The sequence below is a fragment of the Plutella xylostella genome, chromosome 28, assembly GCF_932276165.1.
Source record: "Plutella xylostella chromosome 28, ilPluXylo3.1, whole genome shotgun sequence".
Taxonomy (NCBI): Eukaryota; Metazoa; Arthropoda; class Insecta; order Lepidoptera; family Plutellidae; genus Plutella; species Plutella xylostella.
Window position 1 is genome coordinate 6,056,706 of NC_064008.1, and position 20,752 is coordinate 6,077,457.

Below are 20,752 nucleotides of genomic sequence, written 5' to 3' on the forward strand. Positions count from 1 at the left end.
GTGATTTCCAAATCGACTTTAAAAAGGCTACCTGCCTCTGTGTCTACTGTTTGTACTGTCTAGATTACTCTAGCTAGTCTAGTCTAGACTGTTAAATCAAATTTATAGCCCATGTAGGTCGTGAATTTCGAATCATTTAAATTTTTTGAGTGTTAAGGGTTAAAAAAAATTTTAGTAATAATTCCTCAACTTTATTGTATAACTATATAAATTTATCAGTCTGGCCAGCCTAATCACGTATTATTTTTTTACATACACCTTCAGTTCAAATTAAAAACTCGCATTTTCGTTTCGGCGTCCCATCTGTAAGGTTTTGGCCGTCTCGGCGCGAAATATCTGTAAAACATAATAATGTTCATGTTATACTTGCTTACCGGTAAGTAAATAACACTCGTATCGTATGTCTAAAGAAAAAATAATTGAACTGCTCCTAGGTACATAGGTACTTTGTATTATTGGTTTTCTCCTATAGCAGTGGTATTTTTTTACAGTGTCATAATCAATTAAGGGTCTGCAATAGGGAATCAAGGGTTGGCATTGTCATAGAATTATGTAGTAAATGATGCTCTACAGCCTTGAAAAAAATCACACAGGTAGTTGAAGAGTCTAGCTAGGTGCTGAATCATTCGAATTTAAGTAAATGATTATGGATAACTGTAAATTAATTTCAGAATATCAAGAAAAACCAGTCAATCACACTCCCGTATTGTAACAACTGTGTCGTAATTATTAAGAATTTTCATATGATTTTTATCATATTATAAAGTTAAAGGCTTGGACTAGGCGCTAAATACCTTGTTTTTTAATAAACACACACTTATTTTGTGTAAATTAATCCCAAACTTGAGCAATTTTTTTCCCTCAAATCTTCATACAAATATCTATGGCGGCTTTCTGTGTTATAAAATCATAAACACAAGTGACGTTTGACTCAGTTGGCCGCTGGCCTCCAAAGAAGGGTCACGTCGGTTTAGGCAGCACTGACAGCTCGCGATCTTATCGTGTACAGATACAAAATCACTGCACATTGGTTGTCAATGCACTTTTTCAACTTTTATGACACCAACATAATTTGATTTGTAATTGAGGAAGCATAATTCTTCCAGTATATTCAATACATTAAATTAAATTAGATAGTGTGCAATATTCTCGTGATATTACAGTCTCGTAAAGGTCTGATGAGGAGCAGGAATATAGCGAATGGATCTAAGTGATGACAATACGCACGAACATTAGGTTAGGGATCAAAAATACAGTCTCTTGGTGCTGGTTGAGGTATGGTCTCGTGAGGATCTGATGAGGGCAGTAACACGGTGGTGGCTCAATTTTATTTCAAAGATGTTATAGCTAAAAGCATCGAGTTTGGGCTATTAAGTATTGTAACAAGACTGCTAACCGTTTTCCCGCGAAAACAAATCGCGCGCCGAAAGCGGTTAGCGTCCCTCGCCGCCGCGCCGTTTTACTGCGCAGCTTTACTGCGCAGACCGCGTCCCGCGTCCTCCCCTTCACCCGCGCGCACCCCGCGCTCGCGCCACCGGCCAGCGAAGCCCGCGCAGTCAGTCGGCGCCAAACCGTATTCCCGGCTGGATCACGTCCGCTCTTGCGCCGCTTCGGAAATTTGTTTTTAACGCAAGACTACCACGCTTACCTAATTTACCTACTAGTTGTGTATAGTGTTCTCATAGTGGCGCCCAACTAGTGGAGACACGAAACTGTAATTGTGAGTGCGAACTGTGACTGCAAGATACAATATGCCAGCGGAAAAGGAAGAGCGAAGCGTCGTGACCTCGACGAAGACGACAGCAGCGGCACCGCCGCCGAGACCACGGTAATGCCCCCAGGCGGCGGCGCGCCCGCCGAGCACGTGGCGGTTGTCCCTACCGCAGCGAGCGACCTCCCCGCCGCGCCCGGCGCGCCCCACGCGCACGAGCAGAACGCGGCACTCTGGTCCCCTGCGGTACGCGCCCGCTGAGCACGCTGCGCGCGGCCGCCCTGCCTCGGCTGTCTCGGCTGGCCCGCCCTACGCGTCCTACGAGGATGCTGCGCGCGGCCGCCCTGCCTCGGCTGACTTGGCTGGCCCGCCCTACGCGTCCTACGACTACCGGCCTTGACGACGATGACGACCGCAGCTGCACCGGCGAGAGGACGGTGATGACCCGCCCCGGCGCGCCCAGTGTGCCCGCGGCGCGCGCTCCCGCCGCCTCCCCTGCCACGCACGACGCGCCCGCCACGCACGACGCGCCCTACGAGTAAGCGGCGTGCAGCCCCCGCGGCGCGCATATTCCGCCGCTTCCGCCGCTATACTCGACGCGTTCGCCTGCGTAACGGCGGCGCAGCTCTCTGTCTTCATGGAGAGGACGGTGATGACCCGCCCCGGCGCGCCCAGCGTGCCCGCGGCGCGCGCTCCCGCCGCCTCCCCTACCAGCACACGGAGCCCGGCCGCCCGCCTCGTCAGGCAGAGCTGGCCCGCCCGGTGCCTTCTGGGAGCACACGGAGCCCGGCCGCCCGCCTCGTCAGGCAGAGCTGGCCCGCCCGGTGCCTTCTACCAGCACACGGAGCCCGGCCGCCCGCCTCGTCAGGCAGAGCTGGCCCGCCCGGTGCCTTCTGGGAGCACACGGAGCCCGGCCGCCCGCCTCGTCAGGCAGAGCTGGCCCGCCCGGTGCCTTCTGGGAGCACACGGAGCCCGGCCGCCTGCCTCGTCAGGCAGAGCTGGCCCGCCCGGTGCCTTCTGGGAGCACACGGAGCCCGGCCGCCCGCCTCGTCAGGCAGAGCTGGCCCGCCCGGTGCCTTCTGGGAGCACACGGAGCCCGGCCGCCCGCCTCGTCAGGCAGAGCTGGCCCGCCCGGTGCCTTCTGGGAGCACACGGAGCCCGGCCGCCCGCCTCGTCAGGCAGAGCTGGCCCACCCGGTGCCTTCTGGGAGCACACGGAGCCCGGCCGCCCGCCTCGTCAGGCAGAGCTGGCCCGCCCGGTGCCTTCTGGGAGCACACGGAGCCCGGCCGCCCGCCTCGTCAGGCAGAGCTGGCCCGCCCGGTGCCTTCTGGGAGCACACGGCGCCCGGCCGCCCGCCTCGTCAGGCTCGGCTGGCCCGCCCGGTGCCTTCTACCTGCACACGGAGCCCGGCCGCCCGCCTCGTCAGGCTCGGCTGGCCCGCCCGGTGCCTTCTACCAGCACGCAGCGCGCGGCGCGCAGTACCCCCGCGCGCGCAGAACTCCTGCGCAGACCACCCCACCGTCCGACCATCAGCGTTCACGAGGACGACGAACAGTTTAGGGGGAGGACCAGGGCTGTCACCGTGCTACTCCGAACGCGAGGGCGCTTAGTTCGGACTAGAGGGGGAGGATGTAACAAGACTGCTAACCGTTTTCCCGCGAAAACAAATCGCGCGCCGAAAGCGGTTAGCGTCCCTCGCCGCCGCGCCGTTTTACTGCGCAGCTTTACTGCGCAGACCGCGTCCCGCGTCCTCCCCTTCACCCGCGCGCACCCCGCGCTCGCGCCACCGGCCAGCGAAGCCCGCGCAGTCAGTCGGCGCCAACCCGTTTCCCGGCTACACGCTCGCTCGCGCCTTCAACGGACATTAGTTTAGTTACAATAACATTACCTCACTTGCATTATTACGTGTCTGTAGAACCTTGACAATATAAGTTTCATTGTGTATACCCTGAGATTGTGTTATTCCCTACTCCCACGATAGGACTTTCTCATAGTATGTTTTTCAGAGAGAGAGAAAGAGATTTTGTTTTTCCTCTGATGTGTTAGGTTTACTGGGTTTACTAAGTTCATTCTGTTAATGGCATCAAGTTGTTATGTGTTCATAAGTAATAATTATTTATTAAAAAAATGCTGTTGATTCTCCACGAAAATGTAAAAATAAAAATAAAATAAATAAAAATAAATTCGTAACGTAAAATTGTCAATGACGGAATTTCTTCTATAGACAGTAGCCACAAAAAAAACAAACGATAGATGGCGTGATTTGAAGATAAAGATACATTTTTTCGACACATAGACAGCAACAACAAAAAAAAATACAGATTTAAAGAAAAGAAACACATACTTATACAAAACAACAAAGAAAAAAAAAGGATACACATCAAAATAACTGGAAAAAATATAAGCCCCAATTTACTTGTGTGGGACAGGGAGTACCATAATATTTTTTTTGGGGTACTCCCCATCTATGCGAAATATAAGCTTGATATCTTTACCCGTTTCTGAGAAAAAGGGCGGTGACAGACAGTCAGTCAGACAGACGGACAACAAAGAGATCCTATAACGGTTGCTTTTTTTTCTTTTGACGTTCGAAACCCTAAAATTAAGTAAAAATATTATGCTGCCAAAAAATGTACTTACAGGTATTGAAAAAGCGGTATATAAACAAATTATACCAGCAGAGGGTTCACCATTTAGCTGAATGTTACTTAGAAAACGGCCTTGAGTGGCGGTCAAGTTGGTCCCCGCCTGCGATACTTTCCATTAACATTGGGACTCGTTTTCATGTTTTTAGCGTACAGTCAGGTTTTTAGTTTTTTATAATTGTATTTTTTTATTTGTAACTTTTTAGTTGTTTTTATTTTATGAAATTTTACGTCGGTAGGTAGTTCATGATCATTTTTTATTTCAATAATTTTGGTGTTGTTATTTAAATACCTTCAATATGCATATTTTTGTAATGTGAAAATCAAGTCCTTTCATTTGATACCTTACACGGCAAAGTTGAATTATTATTTTTTCGATCATCACGTTATGTCCTCAAGAGGGCGCTATGTACATTTTAATGGAACGTCACATAGCCTATAGCCATCGCGCCATCAATACGCTTCTAACAATACCTCATACATCAAAATCTATCAAGCCGTTTAGGCTACAGGAGGGAACAAAGAAACAGACAAACATACATATATACATACATACAATCAAAAAACATTACCCTCCTCCTTCGGCAGTCGGGTAAAAAGGAGTAAGACAGGAGGTCATTCTGAACTTTTGCTCTACGAGTTTTGGAAATTAACAAAAAAAAACCTTTTTCATAGAAACTTTGTTGGACATGTGACTTTTTACCATGGAAAACGAATATTTTTTTTCGCGAATTTGCAAATTTCGTAGAACAAAAGTTGTTCAGAATGACCCCTTGAGTCATCCCCTTTTGGCTTAGTATAGCCCTTTTGCGACACTATGTATTTACTTTGCTTTGTCGTCGGGGTTCAGTTGGCTGGAGGATGCCCGAAACTTATTATCTACACTTTAATACTTTTAGTTACCTTTCTACAAGTAAATACCACATTTGTTTGAGAAAGCTAATCGGGTTCCGAGTATAGAGTAAAGTGGCACCCCTATTAATTTCTACTCTTTCCTGGTGCCTACCAGTGTAAGTAAGAATTATACTTAGGTACTTACCCTAAAATCACCCAAAATGTACTTGAACATAATTGTCAATAAAGTTGGCGAGTAAAAGTTTATCGACCCACTGTGCAAACTTACATGTGTGCGTGTCACTGCGTGTGCTGTGTGAAGAGCATTGAAAACCCAAAATTGGCGCGGCACGTCACCCTGTACGGGCCCTTAAATGAATTAACGAATCATCATAATCGTCAACCCGTAAGTGTCACTGCTGGAGACGAATGAATGAGAATAATTACAATTATTAACTCTAATTAACCTAAAACAATAAATAAAAAAAATGTATAAAGTAACACTGAATATTTTTTTTTCAAAGAGAATGAAGATGTATTAACTTTTGTGTACAATACCTTACGTTATTCAGGTCTGTTGACAAAACAATGACAACGTTATTGATTTTCATACGTATGCATGCAACACAAAGGTATGTTTGAAACGAAGACTATACATAACAATATGTTACATAACAATTATTGTACTATTGTTATCGAGTTTGAAGTCAGACTAACCATTGTGGCGATGATCATGACTATAATTCACACAGTAGCCCACTGTAGGACATAAGATAAGGATACATAGGTATTTAACACTAAAACACACCGAAACCCAAAACAAAATACATTTACTTTCATTATTATAATTTCCAAATTAAGTGTTTTTGAAAAGTTTGATATAGGGATATGTAAGAAAACGCTTTAAAAAATATATTAACTTATCTTACCCTTATTCCTAAATACAAAATATGACCTATATCATCAAAAAAACTTTTTTACGCCTCAAAGAAACATGGCCCATCTAAGGTAATACAGTCAGTATTTATACAATAAAACTTACAGATTATCCCATTTGAACTTGCTCGCCAGAGCTTCGGATATCTGCCCCTCCTTCAACTGTTTCTTGACTACTCGCTCCACCAATCGCAGGTTTGAGAACATGTTCTGAACGTTGGATGGCTGACGGTTTCGGGCTGTTAGCTGCGGGATTGAAAGTACAGGATAAATAATTTTGACATTCATTTGTATACGCTGTAAGCTTACCCCCAACCGAAAAACAGGGATTTATACCTATGATGTGTTTTGATATCACGTAATAAAGAAATAATAAGTAATGGCGGCCGTTACATAAGTGGAAATTTTGTTAGAATTTAGTCAATATCAGCAACTAAACCCCACTTCCGGAGACGTATTTTCTTAAGAGCGCCACAACAGTCCTTTTACACCAACGATTATATTTCTAAGGTTGGTTATCGATCCTTCAGCATAAAACACCAGACATTACTCGACTTACCATAATCTCAAGCGCATCAAACATCTTTGACATTTCCTTCTTCTGCACAGGCGACAAACTCTCATCCTTATAGTCGAACACGCCTGTGTCCCGGAGTTTGTTCTTGATGACACTCATGGTCACCATACTTGTCCCGTGTAGGGGGTCCATGTCCTGAGTTTGACGGTCTTTGATGATTTGTAGAGGGCCGCTGTCCTTTAGGTTTGATTCGGGACTGTAAGAAGGTGCAGGGAATTATATTATACACTATATTGGATGTTTAAAAAGGGCAAGGGTAAGTACAATAGTCAAGGACAGAGGAAATCCTAAAAAAACTTCTATGGATTTTAAATATTCGCGGAATAAATGTTTGCTTTTCCATAGACCAATGTTTTTTGCAAGCGTTGGGATGAATCGGTCCCTTATTAGAAATTCGTCACTGCAAAATTTTATTCTGCATATTTCTCGACATGAAATACATAATTACAGTATACAGCATGTGCAGCATGTTATATCTAAGCCCGAAACTGAAATCAGAATTTCAAAATTCGTAAGCAAAAAATTCATTTTCCATAGAAACTTAGTTGGTCACGTGACTTTTTACTATGAGAATGTTTTTTTTTCGTGAATTTGGAAATTCTGATTTCAGATTCGGGCTTAGATATAACATGCTGCTAGGGTTTCTGCTCGAGAATTCTCGAGCTCGAGAAGATTCGAGAAATTCGGCTTGGTTCGAGACGAGAAAAAAATCTGAAGACTCGAGAATTTCTCGAGCCTTGAGATAAAAATTAAGAATATTCAATTCGAATTTTCCTGCGCCGCTTAACAACACAAACGCATACCATGAGCGTGTATTATGATTTATTATGACGTTTCATCCCCATTTAAGCTAGTGTTGTACTGATAATACCAATGAATGATTAAAAGATAACGTAGTAATAGTTACGTACTGTTTCTTAGTTCAGGTGGACCAAAAGAATAAGCCCGATGTTGCCTGGCTCTCATTTTTTTCTAAATTAAAAACGTTGATTCTGTTTTTTGATTATGTTTATTTGAACCTTTACAATTTTATTGGTAAAGTCGAGAAGATAATATCGGCCAAATGGGCGCCGCGCCGTCACAATCGATTGCCAGCCATTTTATGGCATTTCTCATCACTTCAGCGAAAATTTCGGGCAAGAGATTCTCGCACTCGTGTCGAATGTTGTCCATAAGGCCTTCCATAGACATGAGCTTATTCACATAAATATGGGACTTCAAAAAACCCCAGAAAAACTGTCTGGAACGGTTAAATCGGGCGATATTGCAGGGAAAAATTACAGATAAATACGAAAAAAAGGCGACCCGAAAACTGAATAAACACAATTATTCCGCGTTCTTGGGGAGTATCAATCCACGGCTTCTGAACTTGTATTCTGAATTTGTTTAGTTAGTGCACCAATATCAAAACTGATTTGAAATTGGCGGCCATTTTCACAAATGAGAGCGACTTCCAATAGGGTGATTACTTTAGCTAGCTAGTCAGCTAATTACGAGTATGACTATTAGTAGAGTATTTTCTTTGTGATTAAGTTGAAAAAGTAAAAAAAGGAGATTTTGTGTTTTTTTATTTATTTTACGGTTTTTTCTAAAGGTCTTCTTAGAAAGGCTCGAGACTCGAGAAGATTCGAGAATTTGGGCTCGAGAATTCTCGAAGCTCGAGAACGAAAATAGGTCGAGAAATCAGAAACCCTACATGCTGCACATGCTGGTTTCGGCTTAAAATACCCTTTTTTCAAAACCCTGTATATGGATATAGGAATAATAAAGCATGAGGTAGTAACGATTAAAGCAATGCAATTATTATGGTCGAACTAGTTCTATATGTACTCACAGTTGCAGTTGATACGCAGGCCGGTAGGCTGAAGATAATCTGGAATAACTCGATACGGTTAATTTAATTATTTCTTGAGCTGTGCTAGTAAACATTACATTACTACTGTACTCTGAGTAATTTAATGCACTTGTAGTTTTTGTATTGGAAATTTTATTACCAGCTACGGTCGTACACAGGTTATGGCATTCCCGCAAAGTTAAAATATACCTATAACGCAATAAAAACACTAATGCATTAATCGACTTTACTGACTACACTGACTGAATCACATGCACAATCTCTTTCTTCTTAGCATGACTGTGACAAAAACTACAGCCTGGACCAGGTTTTGTCACCACTGTAAAAGAATGAGTGATTCATTATCTGTCAGTCGGTGACTGCCCAGTGCCCAGGGTGCGCCGGAACTATACAAAGATACAGCTGATACGTCACTGGGGGAGGCTCCTTTCATACACATCACACTCCTTTGACAATATCTAAACAGTATAAACATGGTACTCACAAGATTTGCACAAAAATCCACCGTGCTTCGAACATGCTGAACACACAGACTACTGAATACTGAATGGTGCAACGATGCAATGCTAACAGTGAGTCGAATCGACTTGCTACCGAGACGAGTTGAGTATTTATGTGTTGCACACTTTGTGTAGTTGGATGGTGTGGGCTTGATACTTGACGAGGATTTTGGCTTATTTTGGATCATATTAACGATGAATAGAATATATTGACTAATGTAAATTTCAGTTTAGTGGCTCTGATGATGGATTGGTAGTTGGTATCTTTGAAACTGTAAGAAGGGATCCTAGTGTCAGTTTTCACCGTGCGAGCAGTGAAAACTAAATGGGAAACTGAAATCATGCTAATTTCCCAATGGCCTCTTCTTAATGTTAAAGACCACCTTTGAACTTTTTAATTTATAATGAACCGAAGTATCAAGAAGTTTTCTACTCATACCTACATACATAAATATTCCTACATCATATTCAAAATTTTAAAGAATACGTTTCAAAATCAAACGCGTAAAAGTTACTCACAATCACAATGAATGATATTGAATGCAATCGGAAACATAAACTTCGTCGATAATCTGATTCATAGTATGTTTGCTGGTATCAAAACTAATGGCATCCACATGGCTTTCTCTACATATACTATTTATTGTGTGTATCAAATTCAAACTGTAACTTATGTTATGTACGTAGTGTATCTATAACTAAACGAAATTATAAGCTATAGTTCGCCAAAACAAAACACTAATTCGACACTTGACGATGGGTTTATAAAAAATGCTTGCCGTTTTCTCGTGTTACATACTTACAAAATTTTGCATTTATAATTTAATAGGTATGATTTTTTTTATTAATTATTTCACTTACTAAGGAGACTGACTGAAGTACGTCCTAATTTTCTTCCTCTCTTTAACATCGACCGAATGGCGTAGTGGTTAGTGACCCTGACTACTGAGCCGATGGTCCCGGGTTCGATTCCCGGCTGGGGCAGATATTTGTTTAAACACAGATATTTGTTGTCGGGTCTTGGATGTGCCCGTAAAATGGCAATAGTGGTCGGTGGAGAGATTCTTGCATTTGTAGTAGGTACCTAAAGTCTGTTTCTTGTTTGTTGTCGGGTCTTGGATGTGCCCGTAAAATGGCAATAGGCCCGCCCCCTATTACATTGGGACTAACATAACACTCTGGCGAAAAGTGGGTGCAGCAATGCATCTCTGCCTACCCCGCAAGCGAGTACATTAGTACAAGGCGTGAGAGCGTGTTTTTTTTCTTTTCTTTAACATGCCCCCCTCTCCCGTTCCAGGTGTGTTCAGAGAGCAGTGCCAGCGAGTCCTCGCTCGAGTCTTCAAGCGGCTACGGAAGCCAGGGCGCCTTCGCGGCTGAAGACCAGGCTCTACAGCATCAGATCCAGCAGAATGAGGGTAGGTGGACTGTGTGGGAGAAGTAGTAGGAGTAGAGCTTAGAGTATATATATAGAGGTCGGTTGGAGAGACGATTACATTTGTATATGCAAAAGTTGGAAAGTATGCCGAAGTAAGGTGAAAAAGACTGTTATTCTGAACAAAATTGTTGTACGACTATTGAAAATACTTGATATAAAAATTTTGCTACTCCATAAGATAGTTTTTAACACCGTGCGGGATTCATCACGCATGCGGTCATACGTATGACAGAATACGAATTACGAATATGCAGGCGAAACGCGGGAAATCCGCATGCTGTTAAAAACAGCCTAAACACTTTGATGGTCACGTGACTTTTTTACTAAGAGGTGCGGTATTTTTTTCAAAAATATACAACAGTCGTAGTAAAAGTGTTGCTTCAAATGACCCCCTGAGTCACCCCATTTCAGCTAACTATACAACTTTTGCAATCCTTTGTATATTTACAGGAACTATAAGTTCTGATTTTGACTTATTGAGAGTTTACTACTGCAAATGCAAGACTTTCTCCAAACGATTAAACCTACCTGTAGATTTTTTGTAAGTAGGAATGTAGACTCTGTGTTAGTAGATATACAGTGTGACTTCATGTGAAGATGTAGTTGTTGTTGTTGAAATGTTTTTATTGTAAAATTGTATATTTTGATGACTGTGTGTGTGATTTTAATACTGTTGTTATAATTTTACCCTTGATAGTATGTACCTTCTTATATGATTACTAAAGTTCAGATTCTAAAAAATTCCAAGAGAGCGTGAGAAAATCTGAATATTGTTTTAGCAATTCGACCCCAAGTTTCAATCAATTTCATTGAATTTGAGACGGATGCTAACAACATACATTTTAAAATATAACTGGTGGATCATAGAATGATTTGCTAGTCAATTCGTTTTCGTAGAAACAGATTGATAGAACTGATTTTTGATTTTTCAGTTAGATTTCAACTTTCTGATATATTACCAATTTTTATTGAATTTGACTAGGTTATTTTGTTAGAATTAAAATTAAGTATCTCTCTCATATATATCTGTCTCAAACAAATTTAATATTTCCCTGAAATAATTACATGCATGTCTTTTTAACTTATGTTTTACTTTTGTGGAGAATATTTGAATACCGATGGAAAAAAATGTAATCAGTGTATGTAAGTACGAGTATACAACTATTCTCTACATTATTTGACTTTTCTATCTATTATGCAAAGCTTTTTTTGCATTCTAAATTTATTTTTTGCTGTGTTAATCCTGATATTGATCTTAGTTTGTACAGAACTGTAATACACAGAATAATTTAATTATATTTCAACAAAGATCTCCGTTCAAAATCTTAATTTTATCTCAAGCAGTCATAAATACGTTTATATTTATGGTGTTACAAATGTAAGATGTCAGTAAGTGTCTCAGCCCGTTATACTAAACAACTGCTTAGTCACTGCCTTTTGGCTTACAGTGTACCCTATATGTGTCACCTGTACACATTAAGATCAATACCTCAACCCTTACAAACCTTAGTTGCAATTCCGTGTTGTGTTTTATTTTAACCCGCTTCGCATGCAATGCAACAGTCGAATCGGAGATCGTTACTCTGCGGCGGAACAGCGGCGGTTCGTCCATTGCCGCGGCACGGGAGAGCTTCTCGATCTCATTGGGCAGTCTAGAAGAAGCTGTGCGCTCATTGGACGAGGCGTGTGAAGTGCCGGCCTTTGCCACTGTTGGGAAAAAACCGGCCGTGCCTAAAAGGAGGCCGCTTTCTATGCAGACTGAAGGTAAGCAAGCAATAGGTTTCTTAGAAATAAGGGGGATATTTTGGTGAAATGGTTATTAAAATAACTAGGATATCATGAAAATACAGAGCAGTATTACAAAAGTGCCAAAAAGCAATAAAAATCTACAAATACAGTCAAAAATTTCAAGCGCGTCGATCTAAAAGTACCAGGATTGCATAGGACAGTAAGAGGTAAGTAGGTGGCGGGGATGGCTTCTCGATCTCATTGGGCAGTTTAGAAGAAGCTGTGCGCTCATTGGACGAGGCGTGTGAAGTGCCAGCCTTTGCTACTGTTGGGAAAAAACCGGCCGTGCCCAAAAGAAGGCCGCTTTCTATGCAGACTGAAGGTAAGATAACAAGGGATTTATTAGAATTAAGGGGGATCTTTTTTGGTGAAAACTTTCCTAAAATTACCAGGGTAATATGAGAATACAGAGCAGTATCGGCAAAAGTGGCGAAAACCCAATAAAAATCAACAAAAGCAGTCAAAAATTCCGAGCGCATCGAGCCAAAGTACTAGGCTGCAAGACTGACTTAAGGTAAGATAAATAATTGTTATAAAAGTCTTCATTTCAACACACTTAAAACGCAGCAATAAAATTAAGGTAAGATGTCCAAGCGCCTGTATTTTTATTTTCTTTTTGTGTAAAAATGTATGTGGTACTATAAATTTGTGTGCTTAATACCAAAAATATCGAGACTTATCTCAATGTAGTAATTACTTCAACATCTAATATAGTCAATGTAATGCACATAATATTATTTAAGTAAAATAAAATCCGATTCAGTTTACAAACATTGTAATCCACATCCAAAACTACAAATCAAGGTCTTATCCCTATCCCTACAAGACCCAACCCCCCACTAACCATCCCAACTACAACCCTATCCCCATAATAATAAGGTCTCTCTTCCAGCCTCGCAATGGTCTCGTCGCGGGTCATCGAGCTCTCTCGGCAAGCCGCCGCCGCCGGTGCGCCGCTCGTCCTCCATATCGAGGCCTCAACGACCTTATGGACAGGTACTTACATTGATTTGGGAAATTTTTTGCATAACACACATTTTTCAGCATTAGTATATTATTTAGTGAGAACCCTACCTATTTGATGAAATTTTCTGTTGGCAGTTTTGAGATACATTTATTTGGGATTAGCTTGTTAGGGCGGTCAAAATATAGGTATAGGTGGCTGTTTCCTGCAAAGAAACTTACTGTGCTACCACAAAAAAGTTTAAACATTTATTATTTAACAAGTGTTTAAATTTAAATTTGGCAAATTTTGTAGGCGTTTGACAGCGCTAAACAACTGTTAAACACTGTCTATTTTTTCGTGGTACGGCCCCTAATCCGTAAGTGAGACAAGTAGTGCCACAAATACTCTGTGGTCGGCTTTCCACATCCTGCCACTACCTCTAAGTCTAAGGCTTGCTACCAAAAACGGCCAAATGAAGGTGCCTGCACACGATTTTTTGTAGATAATCGGTTTGATTTAATTTTATTATAGACTTTCTGTAAGACGTGTGCGTTGAAATATGGCAATCAGTACGTTTAATTTTCTTCTACAAAAATTCGATCACCCATTGACGATCAATTAGGTCAGTAGTTCAATTAGATAGTACTATTCTAAGAAACCTAAACACTCAATAACTAAACTCCTACCTTTGTGTTTCAGGGCATACCCAGCCCGATGACTCCGTCAGACGCTGACAACCTGCCGCCGCCGCCCGCCTTCCTGCTGCAGCCCGACCACGAGCTGTCCGGTGAGATACTTACTTATTATCATCACAAGTACAACAACAGCATATTCAATGTCAATAAATATTTAGATTCTCATGTCCTAATCGAATGCGAATCGTGGTCATCAAATTGTAATTCATCTCTCAACTTCCCATTGCGGATTCCTACGACAAAAATAGCGCGAACTTGCGATAATCACCTCATCAAGTTACAAACTCTTCAGGCTTGTGCAAAAGTGACACGGCAACCCCACAGCACCCCTTATTATAATAACAATAATGCTTAACAGCTACGGCCAACACGCGATTATTGCTAGGTAGTACAAAAATATATAAGTACTTACCAAAATTATATACAAAATAGAATTTAGCATTCACAACAAAACCAATTAAAATTACACAAATCAAACATAAAATACAACAAACATTTAAAAACAAAGAGAATTAAAATTTAAATAAATTGAGATCATTTTAAACAATAAATAACACATAATAATATCTAGGAACTAAGTACAACTTTACATAGCCTAATAAGAGAAGGTAATGTAGCTCATGTGGCTTTAGTCTGTCTAAAAGCGCCATAACTTAAGTCTTCAGCCAAACCCAAGACCATAGTAATTAATACCCATAATCTCTTCTCCACAGCATCACAAACCTCAGTGGCCGAGACAGTAAAACAACTAAACCAGTTGAAGCATACACCAGCTTCGCCCGGAGTGGCGCGCCGAAACCCGCCTGAGGCGCAGGGACTCAACCCTATATACGGACACACTGGTATGTACTTATATACTATACATACATATACATACAGTGAAGCAACTGAACCAGCTCAAGCCTATATACGGACACACTGGTATGTACTTATATACTATACATACATATACATACCCGCTCTCGGCCCCTCCTTTCCATCCCTCGCTCAAATAGCAATTATAGACATAACACTTTTGTGATTAGAGCTGCCGAAACATACAACCGTCTATGTAGCAATACCGGTGTTGATCTATTTTATAGTAGTTATAACTCAATTAAGGACCACATTATTAATAAATTTGTTAGCTCACTGTGATGCTAATCGTAAATTTTAAGTAAAGTATAAGGTTTCTATATGTGAAAACCTTTAACTGGCATGTTTGTTACTATTAATTTTTACTATTCCTAGTTCTGTAATTCCATGCTGTTGGTTTTCCATGCTTTATTAATAAATAAATAAATAAATAAATAAATACAGTGAAGCAACTGAACCAGCTCAAGCCTATATACGGACACACTGGTATGTACTTATATACTATACATACATATACATACAGTGAAGCAACTGGACCAGCTCAGCCCTATATACGGACACACTGGTATGTACTTATATACTATACATACATATACATACAGTGAAGCAACTGGACCAGCTCAGCCCTATATATGGACACACTGGTATGTACTTATATACTATACATACATATACATACAGTGAAGCAACTGGACCAGCTCAGCCCTATATACGGACACACTGGTATGTACTTATATACTATACATACATATACATACAGTGAAGCAACTGGACCAGCTCAGCCCTATATACGGACACACTGGTATGTACTTATATACTATACATACATATACATACATAATCAGGGTAATCAGAGGTGACCCGTAAGTGAGCCACCCGATTTTCGCTGTACATTTGTAGGTGATAGGTCGCGAGCCGTATCGCCGTGTTTGAATGAGTACAATGCATTTAGGATCTATAAATTTAGATGTGCAGGTCTACTCACGATTTTTTTGCTTTACTGGTAATAATCAAAATGTTCTACAGTTATGATCAATGCAGTCGAATGAGCATGTAAAGTGGTATAAGTCTCATAGACAGTGTATAGAATAAATACTACTCCTGTGTTCTGCAAACGCATAAACTTACCATAATCTACTGCTGTTCAGTTGACCTAAAGAAATTGATAATTATTTTTTATTTCGTTGGATTAAAGGTGTTGTACCTCGAATCTTATGTCCCTGATGTCCCTGATTAGCTATCACAGCAATACTTTTCCAAAAAAATCCTAATATGTAAATTTCCCCCTTCCACAGGCCAAAGAATAATGCAGTACGTGGAACAGAACTCCATGTACGTTCGCTCTCAAGCGTTCGGTTCCCGCTCAGACGTTCGCGCGCTCGACAGTCCCGCCTTGAGCAGCTTCACGAGCGGCGGCGACCACTCACATTATGGACACACCGGTGAGATGTGAACATAGCTAATATTTATAAATTTATAATACAATGTTGCAAAAAGGGTATACTAAGCCAAATCCCTGTATATAGGAAGCGGCCGCTAAACGCGTTTAATGCGCGTTCCTCTAATAACAGCGCCGTATTTATAGCGAATCGGGATATAGCGACGTCGATAACGGACTCGTGCAAACCGTGCCGATAAAAGCGTTTAATGCGACGTATTTATAGCAAATTGGGATATATAGCGACGTCGATAAAAGCGCCGTATTTATAGCGAATGGCGACGTTTATCGACGTTGATAAACGTGTTTAATGCGCGTTCCGCCAATGACAGCGTTGTATTTATAGCGAATCGGGATATGGCGACGTTTATCGACGTCGATAACTGACCCGACGGACACACCGGTAGGTACCTCAAGTGGTAGTTTTAATACCTATCGAGAAGTGAAATCGAAAACGCCAATTTGTATGGCGCGGAGCTAGTACAGCTACTTACCGCTAGGTGGCTTGTCTGGACGGATTTCAAACATTCAAATGTAGTGTGCTCAGAATATCATAATGCAATGTATAGATAGTCAAAATTGGATTTTCCGCTATGTGACTGATCCTTATTAAATTATTTTAACCTCTAACTCTTTGCCCACAGGCTTCAAACTGCAACAAGAGAAGCAGTACAACGCCATCTACGCGTCGCCCGCGCAACTGGAGTGCGTCGGCCAATCAGAGGCCTGCAAGAGCCCGCTGTCGCCGCGCAGGCTCCGCCCACACAGCGCTGATAGGAGGAGTCAACGTGAGTTCTATTATGATAGAATTAGGATTCATTTTCAAACATAGATAGAAGTTAACAGGCTCCGCCTAGACAGCGCTGATAGGAAGAGTGAACGTGAGTTCTAGTGGGATAGAATTAGGGCTAATTTTTCAAACATAGGTACAAGTTAACAGGCTCCGCCCACACAGCTCTGAGTGTGTCAACGTGAGTTGAGTTCTATTTTACTCTCAAACTCACTTTACTTCTTGTTGTTCTTATGCTGACTTAATCTACAATTCAATCCCAGACTACCGACACGATAGTTCAAGACAATAGCTGTTATTCACATATCACATCACAGTGGTGAAAGAATTAGTGTCAGTGATCAGTCACACGCTTATAAGAAACTTCACTTTTCTGCGTATATTTATTTTCAGACAATTTATTATATGTACCTATAGAACAGACACAAAGTCTTACATTACAAGGAGTAGTAATAGAAAATGCTACTAGCATAAAGTTTGCTATTGTAACAATTTATTTTGTGCATAATTTAATAACAATAATCGTCTATTTAGTTATTGTAAAATAACAATTAAAACGTTACAATCTATCATATCAACAGAAAGCAGCCTCATAGCGAGTCTAAGCGCGAAGCTAGCGCCGCAGTTGTCTCCACGCACCGCGCGCCGCGCCATCTCCTCCATATCACCAGCCGATCCCGTCAGTAATAAGAGTAAAGGTAAATAAATATAATAATAGTAGCTGTTCCCGGGAGCTACGCTTCGGCTTAAAAAGTTTTCCCTTAGGAATTCGTTGATAAAAAGTAGCCTATGTGTTAATCCACGGTGTCAGCTAACTCCATAATACCAAATTTCGTTGAAATCGGTTCAGCCGTTTTGACGTGAAGAGGTAACAAACATACACACACACACACACACATGTGACTAGTGCGACGCTAGCGCCGCAGTTGTCGCCGCGCGCCGCGCGCCGCACCATCTCCTCCATATCACCCGCCGATCCCGTCAGTAATAAGAGCAAAGGTAACTAAATATAATATGTAGGTATATATTTATGCCTTTTTTCTGTCCTCAAAGGATTGGTCAGTGAGATTAGCGTTAGACGCCAACTGCCCAGGGTTCGGAGTGTGCTAATTGACAGATTCATTCATTCTTGCCATTGACGAACCATTGAGACTTACAAGGCGGGCGAGATAACTACACACCTGGGTTAAATGACATTTGTCTTTAGTACTGAGTGCAAACAAAGTAATATCGATATTATAAAAAATATCCTCTTTGCTATCAGTATTTTTATAACTAAGTTCGGCTACAAAAATAATGAACCTCGCCATAATGCGCAGTTTTAATGAACTAATTTTATAAAGAAAATTGTTGCGAGAACGTAAACATAAGTAATAATATATACATGTAGCGCCCCGTGCGCTACTATGACTGTCCAAGTACAGGACCACAAGACAAGACCTATCCAACTGCAACGTGGTGTGAGACAGGGGGATGTGATATCTCCGAAACTGATCACCAATGCATTGGAAGATGTCTTTAAGACGTTGGACTGGAAAGGACATGGCATATGTATAAATGGCGAGTACCTACATGTCACATCTTCGCTTCGCGGACGACATCGTTATTATGGCAGAATCTCTGCAAGAACTCAGCTGGATGCTAAGTGGCCTAAATGCTGCTTCCCGACGTGTAGGCCTCGGAATGAACTTGGACAAGACGAAAGTCATGTACAATGCTCACATCAAACCGGAGCCGGTCGCCGTTGGTGAGGCAACAATCGAAGTTGTGCAAGAATATGTCTTCCTCGGGCAGACTATTCGCCTTGGCAGAAGCAACTTCGACAAGGAGGCTGCAAGGCGCATCCAACTGGGTTGGGCTGCATTCGGGAAACTTCGTCACATATTCTCCTCGGCCATTCCTCAGAGCCTGAAGACAAAAGTCTTCAACCAGTGCGTCCTGCCAGTGATGACGTATGGTGCAGAGACGTGGACACTGACGGTAGGACTGGTCCACCGATTTAAAATCACTCAGCGTGCTATGGAGAGAGCTATGCTTGGGGTTTCTCTGATGAATCGTATCAGAAATGAGGTTATCCGTCAGAGGACTAAGGTTACCGACATAGCTGTCAAAATATGCAAGCTGAAGTGGCAGTGGGCTGGTCATATCTGCCGAAGAACCGATAACCGTCGGGGTAGACGAGTTCTCGAGTGGAGACCACGATCGGGCAAACGCAGCGTGGGACGCCCTCCTGCCCGCTGGACTGACGACCTTAGGCGGGTGGCGGGTAGTGGGTGGATGAGGAAGGCCGAGGACCGAGTGTTGTGACGCTCCTTGGGAGAGGCCTATATCCAGCAGTGGATGATTATTGGCTGATGATGATGATGATGATGATGTAGCGCCCCGATATTTGAAATTATTCTGGTTATCTAAAAACATACTCACTTACCTGACTTTTGTTATATTGTAATAAAATGTATAAATATTTGTTTATACAGAGGGTGTTGCAAAAAGGGTATTATACTAAGCCGAAACCAGCAAGTGCAGCATGTTATGTCTAAGCCCGAATCTGAAATTGGAATTTCAAAATTCGCGAAAAAAAAAAAACATTTTCCATAATAAAAAGTCACTTGACCCACTAAGTTTCTATGGAAAAAAAATTACGAATTTTAAAGTTCTGATTTCAGTTTTGGGCTTTTAGATATAACATGCTGCACATGCTGGTTTCGGCTTAGTATACCCTTTTTGCAACACGCTGTATAAGTATTCAAGTTGATTTTTTTTTTTTTTTTTTTTTTAGTTAGTCTAAGTGTTTTCCCACTGCTGGGCAAAGACCTCCCCTTTAATTTTCCACTTCTCTTTCCACTTCAAGTTGATACCTACTTGTTAGAGTAGTAACAAAAAGTATGCGATAAAAAATATTTATTGTTAGGTAATCGTCTGATAATTCTTATGCTAACGCTACAAAAGGAGGAGAGCAGGGCCTCGCGCGGGGAAAGGGGAGAGGGGTAGATTTCTGGTTGTAAATTCAATCGTCACTGAGGTATTTATGACAGTAGACTACTGACATTTCCTCGTGTTTGTCTTACTAGTATAATATAAATGAGTAGTGCGACGCTAGCGCCGCAGTTGTCGCCGCGCACCGCGCGCCGCACCATCTCCTCCATAGCACCGGCCGACCCTGTCAGTAATAAGAGTAAAGGTAAATATTATTACTAATTCATTAATTTATGCCTTTCGGGGTAAGTTGTCTGACCTTTTACCTATCCTATAATCGATTGGCTAGTTAGTTTAGCGTTAGAATTCCCGCTACGTCGCTAAGCACAGCGAAAAACGGGCATTGGCCTTTTTATATTTGTCTCTGCCGCACGCGTTTAGTAATAGGACCCTCACGCTCGCACAGTAACCTTGATGGCGGGGTCAGAGATTGACATTGGTCGTAGGTGCAAACGTCAACGTTAGATTTTCTCTGTACTTGCCGATCGGCCTTAAAGAAATCAATCTTAGAATTAATGATCATTTATAAACGTATATAAATGAGTAGTGCGAAGCTAGCGCCACAGTTGTCGCCGCGCACCGCGAGCCGCGCCCTCTCCTCCATATCACCGACTGATCCCGTCAGTAATAAGAGTAAAGGTAAATATTATCACATACCTATATACCATTCGGGGTATGTTGTCTGACTTTTTACCTATCCTATAATCGATTGGCTAGTCAGTGTAGCGTTAGACTGTGGTTAGACTACTCGTTACGTCGCTAAGCACAGCA

At 41.9% G+C, this 20,752-nt stretch overlaps 2 protein-coding genes across 3 annotated transcripts in view; one reads left to right on the top strand and one right to left on the bottom strand.

Annotated features, from left to right (window-relative positions):
- Positions 1 to 20,752, top strand: part of LOC105393462 — a 124,194-nt gene that overhangs the window by 100,024 nt on the left and 3,418 nt on the right. Inside the window, exons 16-23 of the mRNA XM_048631394.1 lie at positions 10,356 to 10,473; positions 12,057 to 12,257; positions 13,174 to 13,277; positions 13,927 to 14,014; positions 14,636 to 14,764; positions 16,073 to 16,219; positions 16,860 to 17,003; positions 17,587 to 17,703. Coding sequence (XP_048487351.1) covers positions 10,356 to 10,473; positions 12,057 to 12,257; positions 13,174 to 13,277; positions 13,927 to 14,014; positions 14,636 to 14,764; positions 16,073 to 16,219; positions 16,860 to 17,003; positions 17,587 to 17,703 — 1,048 coding nt within the window. The remainder of the gene's footprint in view (positions 1 to 10,355; positions 10,474 to 12,056; positions 12,258 to 13,173; positions 13,278 to 13,926; positions 14,015 to 14,635; positions 14,765 to 16,072; positions 16,220 to 16,859; positions 17,004 to 17,586; positions 17,704 to 20,752) is intronic.
- On the bottom strand, positions 179 to 9,170 carry LOC105393461. 2 transcript variants are annotated; one of them, XM_048631393.1, is made up of 6 exons: positions 9,043 to 9,170; positions 8,538 to 8,576; positions 6,686 to 6,899; positions 6,233 to 6,372; positions 5,749 to 5,764; positions 179 to 336 (listed from the first exon to the last, which is right to left on the bottom strand). In XM_048631393.1, the coding sequence occupies exons 1-5, from the start codon at positions 9,075 to 9,077 to the stop codon at positions 5,755 to 5,757; spliced, it is 438 nt and encodes a 145-aa protein (XP_048487350.1). In that variant the 5' UTR covers positions 9,078 to 9,170; the 3' UTR covers positions 179 to 336; positions 5,749 to 5,754. The 2 variants fall into 2 exon arrangements, with proteins under 2 accessions (XP_048487350.1, XP_048487348.1); XM_048631391.1 differs by lacking the exon at positions 5,749 to 5,764.

Coding starts and splice junctions, on each gene's coding strand:
- LOC105393461 (XM_048631391.1), bottom strand. CDS start 9,077: ATGTTCGAAGCACGGTGGATTTTTGTGCAAATCTT. Junction 6,900..8,537: donor CCTGCGTATCAACTGCAACT/GTGAGTACATAT, acceptor ACCTTCTTACAG/TCCCGAATCAAACCTAAAGG. Junction 337..6,232: donor AAGTTCAAATGGGATAATCT/GTAAGTTTTATT, acceptor TATGTTTTACAG/ATATTTCGCGCCGAGACGGC.